The following is a 20,763-nucleotide window of genomic DNA, read 5'->3' as shown; positions in this document are numbered from 1 at the left end:
CTTTACATTGCAGGTCAGGTTGGAGAGCTGCAGAATAATAATAATAATAATAATAATAATAATAATAATAATAATAATAAATGGCTAAACAGAGGGGGGCATGGTTGCACAGTGGGTTTGGTCAGGTCCTGCTCTCCGGTGGGTCTGGGGTTCGAGTCCCGCTTGGGGTGCCCTGCGAAGGACTGGCGTCACATCCTGGGCGTGTCCCCTCCTCCTCCAGCCTTGCGCCCTGTGTTGCCGGGTTAGGCTCTGGTTCGCCATAACCCCGCTTGGGATGAGCGGCTTCAGACAGTGTGTGGGGGGAGGGGGGGGGCTACAAAGACAAAAATAGCTCATTAAATTTTACGAGGCAGAACAACAGGTGTATGCCCATAACCTACAGCACGATAGAATTAAAAGCACACAATCAAATTCCACCTGAAATATCAACTCAAAGAAGTAAGAGTAAAGCTGGGGTAAGAGTAAAGAGCAGTAGAAAAAAAGCTTAAAAAAAAAAATCTGGAACTCGAAGAATTCCCAATCGGAACACTCTGTGAAGTTTAAAATAATCAGAAAAGAAAATTACGTGTGAAATGTGCAAAACTCAGAAGAAGGTGTTGTTGTTTTAAATTATTATGCTGTATCATTGCATATCCACCCTGCATGTGCCACCTTCCTGTATTTGCTTATGAAGTAGGTTGTGTGCGCTTGAACGCCGGCGGTTACCCTGAAACAGGAAGGAGGTAGTAAGCGCATTTCACTCAGGTTTTGTGCAGCTGTTGGCGCCTCAAACGCTGCAGTTCATCACCTTACTTTTAGAGAGCTCACATTGCACGTGTTCTCGGAGGAATATTTCCCACTGGGCCTTGTTCGGCTGCTTTGAATGTAAATTATAAGAACGCACGCAGGGCTCAAGCTGATTGAGTTTTTCTTTTTTATGTTGTATTATATAGTTATTATTTTTGTCCTTATTTTCCTGAAGCGGCGTTGGCAGTAAGTTAGACAGATGAACTCCGTGTGCAAAGACAAGGAGGCCAGCTCGGTGACGTTTGTTGAAGACCTGGGTCAGGGTGACCTGAACTTCGATGACCTGTTCACGTACGGCCAGTCCTACGGCGATGCCGCGTTGGGCTTCAGCACTGGAGAAGCAGGTGTGTGGACCGTCACTGCGCAGTCACTGTGCAGTAACCGTGCAGTAATTGTGCTCAATGGCCCCTTGGGCAACGTGCTCACCTCACATGAATACTTTCGGGTTGGCTGTGCGTGGCCGAGGGTGGGTCGCTGCACGGCGCGCGACGCGATCCCTCGTCCGCGCTCATTTTCAGAACGGACTATTCCTCGTGATCGCATAAGACGAGAGATTCACGCGATGAAATTATTTACCGAGCCTGTTTACGCCGCATGCGTTTTTTGACAGGTGAAGCTCTTATTCTGACTTATACTGGCGCATCGTGGCATAGCTGCGTTGCGCTTTGCAATAATTTTGAGTAAAATATTTCACGACTGTCAGTGTCATTTAAATAAAAAAAAAAATCAGAATTCAATCAATTTTCCAAGTCCTCACTTCTGTGTGTGCTGTGTTTTGTAATTGGGGTTTGGCCAAATATTAAGTAACTTGGCCGTATAAAAGTGAAAAGAGAGCAGCAGTGGTACCAGCTGGTTTTACGCTGCCTATGGAAGCAGTTTTTTTACAGAAGTGAAGTAAATGATGGCACCTGAAAGCCCATACTGACCATGTTAGAGCAAAAATACTGGTGAACATTAAGCTGCACCAGCCTTATCTGGTGACTTGGAACACCGTGTTTAAAGTGGTAAAACAAAAGCATAACTTCTAAACATTTTCCTACATATCTGAAGATCGGTGAATTAATTAATGATATTAAAGTTCATTTAAAATTCCATATTTTCCATTAATGCTTTCTTTATCCATCAGGGTTTGCTACTGACACCTTCTTCTTATACCTTGTTTCCTCCCATGGAAGGTTTTGTCGCTTAAACATATTCCGATATTCCTTTAAAATCTATTATGTGTGCGTTTGAAATTCGGTGAAGGCAGACGCTGAAACACGTTTCCGTAAACTGAGGTCGGCTACGTGTGAAACGGCACGAACCTCGCACCTTTGAGGGCTCCTGTTGGATTCAGATGTGGGGGAGTCACAGGTTGCACCCTCATGTTTGCACATACAATCAAGGGGACACTTTCTGCGACCCATCGAACTGACACGTGTTGCAGTATTATTGTTTACTCTGATTTTTCTTTCGTTTCAATGGTTGTTCCATGGTTCTTCCCCGCCGGCCTGATGTTTCCTCCCTGTTTCTTTGCAGAGGAATCAAGTCTTTTTCCGCAGGGGTCCCACAGCCCCCCTCCGGGAACGCTCTACCCACACGAGGGGGACGTGGATGTGGGGCCCTGCAGCCGATCCCTCCGTGGCAGGTCTCCCCTGGGGGTCTCCGGGGGTTATGAGGAAAATGACTACTTGGAGCACTCCGGGATTGTCGGGGGTGGCCCGAGCCCACGGATCGAGATCACACTCACGCACGAGCAGCACCATCACGGCTCGCTGGGGGCTGCATCGCTCACGGTGCCCAGCCACTCGCTGCCGGTGCCCAGGCCTGAGGGCGGGGCCTATCGGGAGACAGCGTGTCCGAGTCCGGCCAGCAGCAACTCCTCTACGAGCTGGCACTCGGAGAATCTCTCCCCCTGGGCATCACCATGCGTGTCTCCAGGAGGGGCTAGTCAGATTCCGGCTGACTTCCGAAGCTTCCACATAGGCTCCCCGCACGCAGGCTCTCCCCACACCTCTCCTGTGGGCTCCCCACGTGCCCGCTCCCCCTCCCCCCACCCCGGCTCCCGCTCCAACTCTCCCCAGGGCAAGCGCACCTATGCCATGTACAGTAGCCCCACCCACTCCCGGAGCCCCTCCCCTCGAGGAGGAGGAGGCCACACCCCTATCCTGCCTGGCACCAACCACTCAACCAATGGCATTGAGACCTTCACCACAGGCTCTGTCCCCACCAAGGTTGTTAAGACCCACCTGGAATACCCTGGATACGTCGTGAGCCAACCAGAACCTTCCCCGTCCTCCTGCCCATCGCACCTGAGGAGCACGAGCAGCACGGAGGCCTACTATGTCATAAATTCCTTCTTGCCCAGTCAGGTGTTCCCCAGGTAACAGAAGGACGACTGAAGGTTTCAGGTTTAAATCCCCAAACGTACAGTAAGCCTCATTGATTTATTCCTTTATTATTTCCCAGCAGTATTCCGATGGTGTCCCTGCCCCCACTAGAGTGGCCCATTCCCAGCCGCCAGGACCCCTACGAGCTCCGTGTGGAGGTGCAGCCCAGACACCACCACCGTGCCCAGTACGAGACCGAGGGCAGCAGGGGGGCTGTGAAGGCGTTGGCTGGGGGCCACCCCGTGGTGCAGGTACGTGGTGCGCTCCTTCCCCGTGCCCACCTTGCGGGCTGCAGCGGAGCAGTTGGCATCTGCACAGGTTTCACCAAAGCCCAGCCGCCTCTGCCCTTGCACCCCCGCCTCCCCTCACTTCCTTCCGACAAATACATTTCCCAGGGTCTTCATCTGCTCGAACCCACGTGTTACTGCCAACGCGCAGAGGTATTTGATGCTTGTTTTCACTGCATGACAGAACTTTGTGTTTTCAGTTTGCGTCCCCTTACACACCGCTTTACGAGTGAAGGACAGAAGGAAGTTTAATTACGCATTAATTTGATGCCTTTCACCAAGAGCACTTTATAACGATTCACCCCTTTATATCTGTAACCAAATTTACTAGAGTAATTCAGGGTAAATACTTTGTTTCGGGGCACAACAGCAGTAGGTGGGATTTGAGTCGGTGACCTTTACGTGTAAAAGGAGGTACTCTAACCACTGTGCTACCCATCGGCTCAGCTTCTTGTTGAACAGACATTTATACGCGCTTTTCTCTGGCTTTGATGCTACCACGGTAAAAATAACAGCATGGTAATGAAACAGTGAACAGCACAGTGAATGACCCTGGGTGTTTTCCATAGGTAGCACCTGTAATTATACCATGCAATATTGTTGTTACTGAGACTCACATCCTTTTGCTTATTTCCTTTGACCTTGTCTATCCTTATTCTGCAAAATAGGAAATAACGTAACACTGGATCTCTTTTTAAATTGAGCCCTCAAGGCAGAAATACATATTTGCGGCATCAGCCTGTATGTGCAGCATTGCAACTCAGTATTTGCACTTATGCAAAGCAGGAACTTTTTTACGCATCTGTTTTATTTCCAACCTGGAAAAAATGGCATTGTTGTGGATTTTTGGCTAAATGCCCACAGTAGATGATGTGTTCGGTCTTCTGTACGGCGCCAGGTTAAGAGCATGGGTGAGACGGGCAGCTGGCACGCACACAGTATGAATGGGACAAAAGGAGCAATGCATTCTGGGAGAGGTGGTCTACTCATCAGAATCTCGTGATAAGGTGGCGATTGTAGGTTAGGGTTAGCAGAAGTTGGCACAGTGTTTAAGGAACTTGAGGTACGATCAGATGAGGTTCTGGTTTCAGCTGGGGGCTGCACTGTACCCTTGCAAAAGTGAACTGTCCTGAGCTGATTGGGCAAACATCCGGTGTCGCAAAATGAAAAAAGCAAAAAGTTTGGAAATTCCGAGCCAAATACATCATCATTTAAACACTATCGGTAGGCTCTTTTTCATATAAACACTAATTTTTGGGACAATCTGGATTTTTCTCTCAAATTCTGTTAGTCAAAACTTTTAAATGTAATAATACACACACAATTTGATCTTGTCATAATGGATTAATCATCCAGATATCATTGTGTATTTGTGCCGTTGCTCAAGGGAAAACATCTAGTGTTCTGAGAGTATGTAGATATTCTGAATTTATCCACAGAGAGTGTTCTGTAGACTAGGGGTGCCCACCCTTTATTAGGCCTAGGGCCACAATCATTGTTGTGAACTTGTGGAGGGCTATTTGTGTAAAAATCATATTAAGGGACGCAGTAATTTTTGTACTTTGGTAGGGTGTGTGTTCAAGTGTGTATAATTATAACTGTCTAATTATAACTATTGTCATGTGATTCAGCAGAATTAACACCATTGCTTGCAGGTTCAATATATGTAAATAATTTGACAAATGTTTTTGCAGGTGTCATTATGTAAAACGGCGGCCTAGAGGTTGGACACGCCTGCCGTAGACAAAGCTGGTGAAGGAGACTCAGCACTAGAGTTAAAATAGCTTTACCCAAGTAGCCCTTAGGGTGCTACTTGTCAAATCCCACATTTTATATGGAAATCAGTCATGTATGTTAAAGCAGACCTCAAGCTCATATATGAGCACTACCAAATTTGCTATTTTTAGGAAAGCGCTTTTTTGCACAGCCTTGTTTGTGCTTGAGACTAAACCGCATGAAAACGTTTGTTGTTCTACCATATTCTCAGAATTCCGCGTCATATCTCTCGCATGAGGTCGGGACACGTGGCCCCATGATCACTGCGTGTCATGAGCGTGTTTTGGAAAGAGGTCTCTGCTATTTTCAAAACTGTACAGCGGAGACGCTGGGATCACGCCACATAGGATCCCGCCATTTCACGGTGGTCAGTCACCTGCCAAGCGCCCACCAGGGTCTTCCCTTCCTCTCTTAGGGTTCCTCTCGCTGCTTACACCTGATTCTGTCTCGTGCTGCACATCGGGGGCCAGTTTCACTGACTTTGCAAAGAAAACAACATGCTGACATGATGAAATAGTATATAGTATATAGAAGAAATAATAATGGGTCAAAGAGAGCCATAAACGCCAAGACATGATGACCTTTATTCTAACGCTAAACCATGTGACTGAGGGCGGAGTCAAAGAAAGAAACTTGGAAAATGCAGAGAAATTCTGGAATTATGCTTTTGAAAGGTCGTTTTGGAGTTTCAGTTGGTTTAATTTGCTGTATCGTTTTTCCTTATTTTCCTCATTTTTTTTTACTTTTTGGCTTTTTTTCCCCTCATTTGTAGGCACTAAAAATTCTGTAGGACCTAGTGCTCGGTGGGAAAGGTACAAGTGGTTCAGTAATGTAGTGCAGTGGTTAGTGCTGCGGTCTTTGGACTCAATACCTCCAAGTTTGACTTCCACCTCTTGCTCTACTACCCTTGAGCAAGGCACTTACCCTAAATTGCTCCAGCAAAATTACCCACCTGTGTAAATGGGTCAATGATTCTAAGTAACTTCACATTTTCAGTCACCTTGGAGAAAAGCATCGGCTAAAAGAATAAATGTAAACAGCTGATTCTTTTGAGTTTGAGTTTTTCCAGCTTAAAAAAAAAGGTGAGTTGTCAGATACACGTCGTCTAAATTGCTTGTCCCATACGGGGTCAAGGAGAACTGGAACCTAACCCAGCAACACAGGGCATAAGGCTGGAGGGAGAGGGGACACACCCAGGACAGATGGGATACCAGTCCATTGCAAAGCACCCCAAGCAGGATTAAAACCCCCAACCCACTGCACCACCGCAGCCCCAGGTTGTCATATATTGTCATAGAAATCCTGCAGAGTAATAGAGGAATGGAGAAATTTTAAGTGTTAGCCTGCATACGGGTAATGACTATGTGGGACTCCTTACTGCTGTGGTTTTGTTTCATTTTAAGCCTTTAGTCTGAACCTTCATTTTTAACTTTCATTTAGTGGATGCCGCTCTGCAGAGTCAAGCAAAAGCCCAGGCTTATTCGTAATAAAAGTCTTCAGGTTAAAATTCACTTTGCTGAAGTCATAAGTCAAATCAAAGTAAAATTTAGGAAAGATTGTGTGTATGATTCCATCTGGAAAGAAACAATATTGTAACGACCCGCGGTACTATGTGTTTGAGCGGGAAACGGCTCTATTGCAAATAGCTGAATTGTGGGTAAATTGTAAATAACGTGTTCAACCACTGGTGGCACTTCTGGGGAAAATGATGGGGTGACCGTGTTTGCCTGGGGGCTACGCAGGCTGGCTTGTAATGCTGGTCCTTGAAGAAATGGGGTCCTCGCACCGAGAGCATTATTTCCCTGTGTGCCCTTGTTCAAATAAAACGTTCCAGATGAACGCTGCCTTTGCATCCTTCTTCACCCCATCCAAACCCAGAGCGCTGTGCACCGCAATAAATTACGTGACTCAAAGCATCTGGGTGTCTTTAGGCAGGAAACTTGCTCCGTGTCAAGGGTTACTGTAGTCGGGGCTGAGTTTAGGGTTACTTTTTAAGTACTGAGCATAGTATGCAGCTTTTGAGCGATCATTTGATCATGTTGGGACTGTTAAGGACACCAAAGAGAAGAGACAATAAACATATCTCAGCTTTGAAATGAGCTAGTCTTTGCTCATTTTTTTTTTTCTCTACGTTGCTTTCAGAGACACACGCTGCTTGCTGCACCTTCACACCTCGTGGTTTTTTGCATGCTTCCTCTGTTCAGGTTTTCTGAATCTGTAGTGTGTGCGCGTGTGTGCGTGTGTGTGTGTGTGTGGGTTTTAGTGTAGAGGCGTAGATATTGTCGCCTTTGTTTTATACCTTTGTTTTCAAGCACTTAGTGTCTACTAACAGCAGCATCTTCGTATTCCATAATCCGAAAGATCTGCACTTTTTTGTGTGTGTGTGAAAAGGCGGCGCATCACAACATGCACATTAGTAACATGTGCGTTTTATTCAAATCTACATATGATAGGAAAGGCAATGAGTTTGAAAGCAGCTAAGACGGTTGTGTAGCGTGAACTGCAGCTCAATAGATCTTGCTGTTTTGGGTCAGTTGTTTCAGGAAAATATCCCACTCCATAAATGGGATAAATGGGTAAACTTGTAAACTGATTTGGAAAAAGGATTCAGTTTTACATAATGCAGTTTTGTTTGCTTCCAAGATTCCTTGTTAGACCTTTGGTCTTTGATTGAATCGATCAGTTGGATTCAGTTGTAAATCATACCATAATTGTAACTGGCTCCTGATAGGTTGCATTTCATTTATTAATTGCTAAATAGGTATACAGCATTCTGGCTTGGAGGTCTAAGCTGATGCAGAAATGTGAGTAATATTTTTACAAGCGCAATCAAAATCGGTAACTCTGCTCTGCATTGTAGTTTTCCAATTTAAATGTATAATAATTAATACCAGAATTTGAGAATTCTATTTATAGGTGGTTCTGAGAAACAAATTGCACCGATAAAGTGGAGGAACGCTAGACTTAAATTATACCATCTGAATTTCCTCCAAAATTGCTTATTTTTAGTTTTTTAGCATGACTATATCTACAGTATATAACATATGTGTCACATCCTTCATGATCTGTGTAATACCTTAATGTCATTAAACTATAGAATGAACTCTCTGTATCAGACACATCAGACAAAGATTGTCATTTGTTCCTCCAGCTCCATGGTTACCGGGGGCATGAGCCACTGGGCCTGCAGATCTTTATTGGAACTGCTGATGAGCGAATGCTCAAGCCCCACGCCTTCTACCAGGTCCAACGCATCACGGGCAAATCCGTCAACACCGTCAGCCTTGAGAAGATGATCAACGGCACCAAGGTGCTGGAGATCCCACTGGAACCCAAGAACAACATGACTGCCACGTAAGGCCCAGTCATCCAGCTCCCCTTCATTCCGAAATGGACGGGACACCAACACCGGGAGAACCATGTGTGTTACACCTCTCCAGCAAAAATCATGGGCTAGTGGAGGAGTGGATCACAGTGTTGCTACTTTCCTACCTAAAATTATCCAAGTCTTCCACAACACAATGATGCTACAGTTAATGAGACATGCAGACATGCTTTATTAACCCCTACACCTGACGCATGACTTTTGGCTGAGTAGCTGACAATCTTGGCCCTTGAATTCCTCCTCATTTATTATCTCATGCATTGATATGATGCGCAGCACTAGAGTCACAAATGTCATTTCCTCCCTAAAAAAAAGATAATAATCCGTTGGGTCTGCCGGGCCTGTTTTTGCGTGTCAGAATATTGTGTGAAATGCTTGGTGACGTGAATGTGAGCCTGGTGACGCTGTGAACTGACAGCAAACATGAGTCCAAGCGCAAAGTTTCAGAACTCCACCTACCCAGGTGTGGAATGAGCTGGCCGGATGTTTCACTATGTATGGCTATGTATCCTGTAACATCTTTAGAGCCAGCAGTAGTTCAGGCTGCTGGGTGCCATATGGCTTGATGGTTAAGGACTTGGCCATGTGGGCAGAAGATTGCTGGGTTAGATCCCAGGTAGGTGCCTTACCTGAACTGCATCAGGGAAAAATCCCTTTTGGAGTCAAAATAGTAAACTTTGGGCAAATCCTTTTCCTAATCTATAAACAGACAGCTCTGCTTTAAAGGTGTTCCTTAGAGGTTCAGTTTCTGGCCCAAGCAGTTCATTCATCACCTGAGGGCAGCAGGTAGCGCACTGGGTAGAGCTGCTACCTTTGGACTCCCAGGATCCAGTTTTGATGCCTGCTTCCTGCTCTAGTACCTTTAAGTAATTTCCTTACCCTTAACCGTTCTAGTAAAATTACCCAGAGATGGGTACATTATTGTAAGTAGCTTGACATCATAAGAAATTTTGGAGAAGAATTTTGGCAAAGTAAATGTATTTATACTGTATATTGTGACAGCATCCTCTGTTTTAGTGAGGTGTGTTCTCAGATCCATGTGTCTTCCGCAGAATTGACTGTGCTGGCATCCTGAAATTGAAAAATGCAGACATCGAGATGAGGAAAGGCGAGACAGACGTGGGCCGGAAGAACACTTGTGTCCGCCTCGTGTTCCGTATCCACATCCCTCAGCCCGGGGGGCAGTACATCTCCCTTCAGACAGCGTCGGATCCCATTGAGTGCTGTAGGTCTTTCTCCAGATTCACAGGCCTCCTCATAGTGTGTCTCCCATGTTTCCCATGAGGAGCTCTAATTTGCACTCAATACCACGTCATGGTCATATGACTGCAGTCAAAAAACATGCAACTGAATCAAACAGCTGTTAAAAATAGGGCACTCATGTAGTGATGAAGATATTCTTAGTACATAGAACCAGGCTGGTAAACTGGAGCACTCACTGTAGTACTCATCTTCAAATTCTTCAGGAAAGAAGCACAGCTGTCTAATAGAAATATCATGACCAAGAGTGTCAACAGTGATCATGAAAATCACGATGATGATAATGACTACGGTGATGATGATGATGATGATGATGTCCACGACAATGGCACACAAGTACCATAACATGACCTTATACTGTCACCTCCCACACACACAGCCCAGAGGTCGGCCCACGAGCTTCCAATGGTGGAGAAGCAAGACATGGAGAGCTGCTCAGTCCTTGGGGGCCAGCGGATGATCCTGACCGGGCAGAACTTTACCTCAGACTCTAAGGTGGTCTTTTCGGAGAAGACACGCGGTGAGTGATCCCAACCTGCCGCAGATACTGGTACAATGAAAAAATTTTCCCCGTGACCTCAACACCTTCAAACGAAGGGGGAGGGAGCACAGGGTTTAACAACACGTCCTTTCAATTTGCGGGCTTTCGGTTCTAGTCCCAGACAGGGAACTGCAGCGAAGCACAAGGTTTCAATGCTTATAAATTATTTTTGGGTGAAAGTATAACTAAGCAAGAAAAATTGGAACGTTGTCATGACTTGGGAATGACAATGAAAATGTGGTACAACTGCCACTGTAAAAAATACATCATCCTAAATTTTTACTTTGGGCCAGTTAAGATAGTACCAACAGTTTTCCCCCACAATTTATTATTTGACCTCAGGGGAATGGCATGCTGTACAGGCATAAAGAACACTCTATGCTTCATCTCCCATCTTGAATACGTAAAGACAAATTCTGGTATGAATTTTGGTTAACCTGATTATGACCTCATTGTCACCTGATTGTGAACCACGTTGTTAACATACTTTACCATTCATACTTTGTTACTTTCCTATCAGACGTGATGCAGTGCTTTGCTCGGTGTCCTTTGAGGGATCCATATTCCAGTAGAGGTCATTAGATTCAATGCCAGTTTTTAATATGCCCCATGAGCTATGTTAAACACTGACACAGCACAATAAAGCGGGAAGAAGGAAGGCTGGAAAGAGAGGGTGGAAGCTGTTATCGAGGCAGAGAAGTAGATTGCAGGTGCGCAGTGTACATACAGTTCCCTGGTGTCTTTGACAACCACGGTACAGAGCAGGAAGTTTAAGTAGATCCCTTTGTTTGTTGTTCAGTAAAAGTGGTTTTGAACTGATTTGCTACGTGATTCTACAACAAGGATGAGTGACCTTCATATTTATTATAATTATTACTGCTTTTTTCTTGATAGCTATTATACTGAGTTTAGTACTGAGATGTCTATATTTTATAATGTCATCAGTTATGTCAAAGGCTCACCCTGCAGCCACTGGAGTTCTTTTGTTCAAGGTGTGTCAACCCAAGAATTGAGTATCAGCATTCAAAACCTGTTAAAATTGCTGTGAACTTGGCGTTTTCTTCTTTTTTTAAATTTACCTATGGTGCTCCTCAGTTAGAGAATTACTATCAGAACAGGGCTGAAGAGTTGTCGAATCCCCAAGTGTTGTACAGTCTTGAAAAATTAATTTTACAAACACTTCTCTGAATGTTTAAAATTATTAGTATTATTTATATGGCCAGCAGACACTTTTGTTCCATAATTTACGGGTTGAAATTTTTTACCAATTTGCACAGTGGTTTAACCCCTGTAATGAAGCCCTTCGTGTCAGCGGTTTTCTTCAAGGGTTGAAAGAAGGTTCCCACTCAAACCCAGCGGCTCACAAGTTTAACATCTTAACCATTGTACTTCCTGCTGCCCTCATCCTAATGTCTGTGTATCTAATTAACAAAAACTTGTCAGACAGTGTATTTTTCTTATTTTCCACAATACAATCACGCATATAATCACAAGCTGAATTTGCTGGTGAGATACGGTGCATTGCTCTTGAAACTGACAAAATCCTTCTAGAAGGTGCGGAATTTCCCCTAGACTCCTTAGTCATTTTTATCTTTTTACAGTTCATATTCGGGGTGACATGGGGTTTTCCTCACAGCATGTAGCATTCAGTGTGTAATTCAAAAGACATTTTCTCTAAAATGGAGCTGTGTTGTGCTGTTCTTTCTAAGCTGAGGACGGAACAAGGTACAGGTGCTTTTAGTGGTCGTCTCCAAGACATGTGGTTTCAAGAGTACTCGTCAGTCGTTATCTTGAAGAACGATTCGTGTCGAAAAATAAATAAATACTACTGTGCAACAGCAGGATGTTACTTTGAACCGATAATATATTCACTATTTCTCACTCTTTCATGATGACATGGTAACATTTAAGAGGAACAAAAAAATGGGTTACAATTTTAGTCCCAGGATATTGCTTCTCAGCTATCCTAAGTCCCTCTTCCTCAAAAAGCAGGGGAGGCAGCAAAGAGAAGCCCCATCATTTTATTGTTTACATTTACATGTATGGTAAATAAGTCAATGATAGATTGAATTAAACAACAACTGAACAAAGGCTGATTAAAAAAGTAACAAGACGGATGACACCAGTTTTGTTATTTATTTTATTTTTTACAATAGTTTCTTTTGCTAGCAACCTTTTACTTACAAACTTGTCTCTATATCCACAGGCTACGCGACCGACCAAAATATTCCACAAAATTAAAAACTGTGGTGCCAACATTAATTAGTGCCATTCTTTCTAAATCTGACTTTAAATATTTCTATTTGGACAGTCAGTAACAGTGTGGAACAAGGTTTTATGAGCTTTCATGTTAATTATAAATGTACATTTACTTATTTAGCAGACACTTTTCTACAGAGCAACTTCCAATGAACTCTGTGTAGTGTTATCAGCCCACACACCTTGTTCACCAAGGTGACTTACACCGCTAGATACACTACTTACACTGGGTCACTCATCCACCCATCAGTGAAACACTCTCTCTCTGTCACTCACACACTATGGGGGAACCTGAGCAGCATGTCTTTGGAGTGTGGGAAGAAACCAGAGCACCCGGAGGAAACCCACACAGTCACGGAGAGAACATAAAAAACTCCACACAGACTGAGTGGGGATCGAACACACGTTCTTTTGCACCACCCAGGCGCTGTGAGACAGCAGCGCTACTCGCTGTGCCACTGTACTGCCCTCAATTGAATGCAAATGTAAATATAATTAATAACTGCAACAATAGACACTGGTTCCATCAGTGACAACAGTGAGATTACAGTCCTGAGGTCCGAGGTCACAGTCCCAATATTCCATTTCCTCCCAGTTACTGTTGTTGTATGTGCAGGATAGCATTATGTTTCAGGATTCTGCCGTAGTCGGGGGTGCAGTGGTGCAGTGGTGCAGTGGGTTGGACCACAGTCCTGCTCTCCAGTGGGTCTGGGGTTCGAATCCCGCTTGGGGTGCCTTGTGGCGGACTGGCGTCCCGTCCTGGGTGTGTCCCCTTCCCCCTCCGGCCTTACGCCCTGTGTTGCCGGGTAGGCTCTGGTTCCCCGTGACCCCGTATGGGACAAGCGGTTCTGACAGTGTGTGTGTGTGTGTGTGTGTGTGTGTGTGATTCTGCTGTATGTGTAGAGTCCTTAGCAGATTTTTGTGCATCTTTCCTATGACTACCATCTACTGTCATTGTAATGATAGATGAAAAATCACTGAGAATTGGAATAGATGCCAGACCTGGGTGATGTCTGTCAGATGTTGGGCTGTATGAAATTCCCCCTCACTGTCCAGATACCTGACCACCATGTTTGTCTCTGTGTGAATGCAGAAGGACATCACATCTGGAAGGCAGAGGCTACGGTGGACAAAGCAAAGAGCCAAGCCGTGAGTATGACCAGTGTTTGACTCTGTCTTCTCCCCATGGAATGTATCTATAAAAACCAGGGCTTAAGTAAGACCAGTTTATTTTACTGTCTATTATCCATATCGGGAAGTGTATAAAACCTAACATGTTAGTATGACCAATATATTTTACTAAACACTAACCCTGCAGAGAAGTGTGCATAAAAATCAGGCTGCAGTGCGACCGTTGTATTTTACTGCAGATTAGCCTGTGGGAAGTGTGTGTCTAAGTCACCTATCGTGCCTCCCATATGATAATACAGTGTCTCCATCGAAACTAGGTCATACCTGAAAAACATATTTGGAAACACTGTGATTTTCCTAGAAAAATTCAGCTTTACTACAACTGCTGTAACTAGTACTGCTGCTGTTGCTTCTGTTTTCGTAGTTCTTGTTTGTTCAGGGTGTGATGTGTGACTCCTGGAGAGTATTTCACTAAGCAACATTACTTATTTCCTAGATATTAATTTTATTATAGCTTTTCTGGAGAAACCTATCCTGATGTTTTTGTGGGATACTGAGAGATGGGTTAGTGTAAATATAGGTACATGTACTGTATCTTTGGTTTGGAGTCTGCTGGACAGACCACTCCTGGCTGTATGGCTGAGCTTGCGGATCTCGATTTTATAACATACTGACCAAAAATAGAGGTGGATGAGTGTTGGCTTTGCAAGGTTTCGCTTAACAACTCCCTTTCCGATCTTTCCTGTTGTGCTTTATTAGCACAGTTACAACAAAAGGATAACGCAGTGACGGGTGCTAGTAATATGGGTGCTGTTTTTTTCAGAACATGCTCTTTGTCGAGATCCCATCGTACCGGGACCCAGCCGTCAGCCATCAAGTCAAGGTGAATTTCTACGTGATTAATGGGAAGAAGAAACGCAGTCAACCGCAGCACTTCACATACACTCCCCTAGCAGGTAAGACTTCACATACATCCCCAGCAGCACCATCACTCATTTCACACATAACAAATGATAGAGCAGATGCAATTTTGTCATAGACTGTGATGTATGCAGTGACTTGAATTGAAATCAGTCTACAAATTTCTTCTTTTCTCCACAGTCTCATGTATAAAAACTGAGCCTCTGGATGACTACTTGCAGAGTCAGGTCTCGGGGATGTCTTCCCATGCTTACTACCACAACTCCTATGGTTTCATCAACACTGATGGCTGTTTGCTGACAAGCATGGCACCATGCCAGCAAGTGTGCTCAATCCCTGCTGTCCCGGACCCCACCCTCCAGGAGCCGAACGCGGGTGCCGTATACCCCCAAAGTGGCAAGAGCCTCTACCAGAGGCCCATCCTGATTCACGCTGGATCTCCAAGCCTCTCATCCTCTGCTGCCCCATCCACTTTTCAGCTGTCAGCCTCCAGCCACCTGCTCACCACTTCTGCCCCATCCACAGAGCTCCAGCATGCCACATGTGTTGATGGATACGGTCAGGCTACTGCCGGAACCAATGTCATGGCATATTCTACTGTTGCCCAACCGCAGCCAAGGGTTAGGGCCTCCCTGGGCCCAGCGAACACCCTGAGGGGTCCTGCTCCTGAGGAACTGGCACCAGCAGCTCTGGAGAAGGTGACCATCAAGCAGGAAAATCTCGATCAGGCCTACCTGGATGATGGTGAGCGAGAATTTATCCATGCCCTTGTGTCTTCCATGCAGCGTTAAAAAAATATGTTTTCAACTTTAATTTTTTATCTTTATTTAGCCAAAACCATTTGTTGAGATTGCAGAGAAGTTGGTCACTGGGGACTTTACTAGATGATCCCTCTCAGAAAGTACATTTTATTTATTCTAGTTAAGCACAGAGTCAAATGAGCTACGCCTGTTTCAGTAAGATTGAAGTAATGTTTTAGACGTTAGAAGAAATGCTAATTAGCATCTGTTTATTTCCATTACTTAAAACAACCTTCAAATGACAATACTGCTGTATACTGTGTCTCACCTTATTTGTTGCTTTGATAACCATTCTATTGTGTTATAAATAAAAACAGAATGAAAAGTAATGGCAGATAGAAAAGTGGACTTAGCACTATGGTTGCATCAAATGTATAATTATTTTTTAAATAATTTTCCACTGTCATTAATTAAAGTGACCAGAGTGCTGTGGTTGTGTGTTTTCAAATAAAGCTCAGTTGTCACATGTAATGACAATCTATAATGTTGTGACACTTTATGACAGTTGTCACATATTATGACAGCGTGTCATTATCAGAGGATGTCATGACCAGTTGCCTTGGATTCATTACCAAATTCTCTGTTTGCTTGTTGCCTTGGCTTAATTACCAGCAGATTTCATTGACGCTTCGGACAGATTCATTACCAAAAGACACCATTAGTAGCGAGCACAAGTTTTTTATGAGCTAACGTCATTAGTAGCGAGCCTGGGCGTTTTACCAAAGGATAGCAGGAATGGTTAGCTCACATTTCTTACAAAAACAACATGACTGGTAATTCAGGGGGTTCGTTACCAAAGTACATCACTGGTAAATAGTGTGGGATCAACACCAAAGGTCATCGGTGATTAGTGTGGGTTCGTTGCTAAGTGATATCAATAGCAGCTAGCTCCGATATCATTGCTAATTAGCTCTGGTTCTTTTCCAAACAGTGTCTATGGCTCTTAGTTTGACTTTAATATTAAAACATAGGCCTATATTTAGTTATTATCTTGGGTTAATTAAAAATAAGTCATTCATCAGTCTTTGGTAGTTGGGCTGGTTTCAACACTGAAGGATATCGTCAGCGGCTAGTTTAGCTACGGTACCAGTGTACATGTTTCTAGCCCGTATTCCCACTGTTACTGACTATGAAGTTGTCAAAGGGGCTGAAAAGACATGGGTTACATAAACGTGCTTTAAATAATAAATGCAGTTAGCACAGTACTGATGTGTTCAAATATACCACAGTGATTAAAGAGTAAAATTATCATTCGTAAACAACGCAAAGGCAGACTTAGTTATTCTAGTGTAACCGATGACGGTCTGTTCTCTCACCCTTGGTCTGTTTTGCTAAATAAGAAAAGTGTAATTTGTTCTAAAAGAATATCTCACCTATTTATTGTCAATATAAATATTAAGTTCAATGAACTTTTGTGAAGGTACAATTACGCCCACAGACTAAACTTAAATGGGAAGAGAAGGGTTTTCGCATAACAGATAATGTGAAAGGTTTCCATGTAATTTCATTTGCTTTGTGAGTAATATTTGTACCTTTCTTGCTGATGTTGTAACTTTCAAGAAGGCAGGATTAGGGTTTTGGCAGAAAACGTTTATTTTTCTTTGAATTGGAACCAATTAAAGATCAGGCATTTTTCCCATCACTAATCACAGCTTGCTACTAAATTTTTGTGGTAGGAAAGCACTGAAAGTGTGAGATTCCACTAGAGAGAAAGAGATTAACACTTTCTCAGTATGAAAATGGCTAAAGACTTTAAAACGTTTAATCCTGACAAGCTGATGATTTGGACCATGTGCTTGGGACTTCTATATTTAAATAGATATTTAATTAATTTATATTTAATTTAAAATAAAACATACGTAACTCATACTGTACATAAACATATTGCTGCTAAAAACTTCACTTGTTAAAAACTTAGTTTATTCCAAAATAGACCTAACTGTGGTGGTGTTTTCACGAGAAGCTTGGAACAAATCTCAAAAGAGCTAACAGAGGAAATTAAGTGTACTTATAGACACTTGTGCTAAATTGCAGATTATTTTCTTTTGAAATTCTTCAGTAATAAATTCAGCTATCGCTTAAGAAATATCATTTTCTTAATCAGATAAATGCACATGATGCTCAATAAAATATGCTTAATGAAAACCTCTTCAGTACCACTCTGGTTCAAAAGCATACACTCCCCCTGCCTTCTGTGCTGTGGAGTACTATCCTGAAAAGGTTTAAATTGGAATTTCAGAAGAGAAGTACTGGAATAACTCCTATCCCAGGGGAGGGGTCATCACCATGGCTGGATGGAAGGTGCAGACTGACCAGCTGATGCCCTTAACCATCTACTACACTCACCCGTTGAGATGCAAGATGCATTATGTGCTTTGAACTCATTGTATTTATTGACACTCCATGCATGAACAGGTCTCTGATATTTGGAGAGTTCATTAAAGTCTTTTTTACACATCTGGGGTCTTTCTCTGCAGTTACACACATATGATGACAATCAATGCGCATCATTTCAGCGAAGCTGCCGCTCTTGCCTTTGGGTTTTGGGAAGCCAGGGGCAGGGGGGAGGGAGTGGGCGTTGGCACAACCTACGTGCCACTGCTCTGTGCAGCCTGGTGTCTGTTTCACTTTTCTACCTGCTCGGCGCTTGCAGTCTTCCCCCTGGTGCACTATGTAGGTCAAAGCTTTAAATAGGACCTCAAAAAAGACCGTCAACTACTGAAATATACATTCAAGAACACTACAAAGCAGGGGCTTTTTTTAATTTTCAAGGAAAAGAAAACCATGGTGCAAATGTTTAAATACAAAAAAAGAAATTATGTTCAACTAAGTAAACAAGTTTAAAAGCATACTGTCAGTCTTTCATGTGTTAAGGCCTAAAATTAAGGTGAGCAGGCAAACGTGTAGGTGCAGACTGCAGAATTAGGTCATAAGCAATGCATCCAATCTAGTTGTGTGTCTATAAAATTTTCAGTTGAGTTGGGTAAAATAATTGCCCAAATAATAATGGAGAAAAAAAATATATGATTAAATTTTTTTTGCACAATTTAATTCAATGTTGTGAAACAAATTGCCATAGGGGGCATAGTGGTTCGAGCATTACCTACCACTCACCTACCACTAAGACCTGGATTTATTATGCCACTCCCACTACTATCCTTGAGTAAAGTATTTTCCTGCATTTAATACAGTAAAAATCACTCAGCTGTGTAAATCAGTACTTCACTGTCCTTACTTTTCAAAGCTAACATTCCAAGTGTTAACTAAATGCAATAAATTAAAAATAATTTTAATAAATAGTGTCTCTTCATGAGCAAAGCCTCAGATTTGGCTTTGCTCTAGAGGTATAAATATATTGATATTTTGCTACTGCTAGGTCATCGCTGTGTTTTGTAATAGAAATTCTGACTGAGTGAACCTTTATCTTAATGTCATCCCAAACCAAACATGTACTTATAATTTAGAGGATGTATCATTTCATAAACATTTAAAGGAAGATAAAGATGCTTTTGAAATGGATACCTTCGCTCCCACCGCTTCAACAACGCAAGAGCGCAAAGGGTCATGTGCGCCATGCTGCTATTTATAGAGCACCGAGGCAGCAAAAGTTTCCATTTATACCCATCCCTCGCTTTGTTGAGTGGAACAACAGGAAGCCGTGCTGTAGAAAGCGGGCCACAGTGAAAGCGAAGACGCAAACCGTCGGTGATAACGGCCCTTTTCCTCCTTGTGGACCACTGGGGGTGGTGCAGGGACTTCAGCCGTGACCCCTCTCTAGTGCAGTGAGTCATCAATTTCTTAGAAATTGATGAACAACTAGCTGCCTTTTTATTAGCATTTTAATTAATTTCTACATATTATTAAATCTCTAGAGTGGACAGTTTATTTTCTAACAGGAGTTTTTATCCAGGGGGGCGCGGTGGCGCAGCGGGTTGGACCGGGTCCTGCTCTCCGGTGGGTCTGGAGTTCGAGTCCCGCTTGTGGTGCCTTGCAATGGACTGGTGTCCCGTCCTGGGTGTGTCCCCTCCCCCTCCAGCCTTACGTGCTGTGTTGCTGGGTTAGGCTCTGGTTCCCTGCAACCCCGTATGGGACAAGCGGTTCTGAAAATGTGTGTGTGTGTGTGTGTGTGTGTGTGTGTGTGTGTGTGTGTGAGTTTTTATCCAAAGCAGCTATATAGTTTTAAACGTCATTATCCCATGTCTGCAGCTGGATGGTTTCTACGAAGGAGTGAACATAATGATTTTTTCGCAGGGCTTGAACATTTATAATTCTCTTAACTGCCTCTGTGACATTTACCACTTCTTTCTGCCCTCCAGTTAACGACATAATAAGGAAGGACCTGACTGTCCACAGGCGAGGTCAGACATAGAGCGAGGAACTGTCGAGGATCATGCCTCTGGAAACTTCTCTGGGGACTCCGTTAAAAGCCAGTTAACGTGGTTTCCAGAGCCGGCCGTAGGTTCAGCTTTTGCTGAATGTTCAGATGTTATGTCCATCGCTATCTACCTGCAAAGTCATAACTGCATTCCATCATCTGCATCTTGACACCAGATCATTTGCATAAGCAAGCAAACCTTGCGGGTAACAGCTAGTCCCACTTATCCTACACATCTCTTTGTATGATCAGCTAGCTACATTTGTGAACATATATTTTGAAGACAACTTTTGCCCACCTAAAATATGGCCAATTACAGTATTCATGTTTAGGGATCAGATTCTGTGTTGACCTCTAGAGAAACCGTTGTATTTATTGCTCATGAATATTATATAAAATATTACATAGAACAGTTTTTTCTGGCCTATGTCTTACTGCCAAAAAATTGAAATGAAAACCAATTTAAAATATTTTTCTTAATTTTACCATTGAAAAATGCTTTCGCACATCAGTTGGTATAGATTTTAAATATATGCTTTTACGTCTGGCATCCGATGAGTTAGAATTTTGTACATAGTTTTTATTCTGCTGGAATGTATGGGATGTGTGATCATTTTTCATTCATTGTGCCCCTGTGTCCAAAAAAGCATGAGTTTGTTGTTTTATGTGAAAAAGCTTAATGATGAATCAATATATAATATCTGCTGCCTTTCTACTGTCATTTTTTTTCCATTTGTGTCTTTTTAAATATTTCTGTTAAATATCCCTATGTATTTTTCTCTCTGTTAATCCATCTTAAATATTGTATGTTGTGTGCCTTGTATGTTAGTATTAACCAGAGAAATACTTTCATAATTTATATTGCTTATGTTT

At 43.1% G+C, this 20,763-nt stretch overlaps 1 protein-coding gene across 2 annotated transcripts; it reads left to right on the top strand.

Annotated features, from left to right (window-relative positions):
* The first annotated feature begins 758 nt into the window (after positions 1–758).
* Positions 759–20,590, top strand: nfatc2b (nuclear factor of activated T cells 2b). Of its 2 annotated transcripts, none has more exons than XM_018755662.2 (10): positions 759–1,130; positions 2,305–3,148; positions 3,238–3,406; positions 8,370–8,572; positions 9,656–9,828; positions 10,243–10,383; positions 13,757–13,812; positions 14,618–14,750; positions 14,896–15,459; positions 19,832–20,590. In XM_018755662.2, the coding sequence occupies exons 1-10, from the start codon at positions 986–988 to the stop codon at positions 19,882–19,884; spliced, it is 2,481 nt and encodes an 826-aa protein (XP_018611178.2). In that variant the 5' UTR covers positions 759–985; the 3' UTR covers positions 19,885–20,590. The 2 variants fall into 2 exon arrangements, with proteins under 2 accessions (XP_018611178.2, XP_018611179.2); XM_018755663.2 differs by having other exon boundaries at positions 3,235–3,406.
* Positions 20,591–20,763: the final 173 nt, after the last annotated feature.

Source organism: Scleropages formosus, chromosome 24 (assembly GCF_900964775.1).
Source record: "Scleropages formosus chromosome 24, fSclFor1.1, whole genome shotgun sequence".
NCBI classification, from domain to species: Eukaryota; Metazoa; Chordata; class Actinopteri; order Osteoglossiformes; family Osteoglossidae; genus Scleropages; species Scleropages formosus.
The sequence above is the reverse complement of the archived record's forward strand: the minus strand, read 5'-3'. Positions and strand labels throughout refer to the sequence as shown.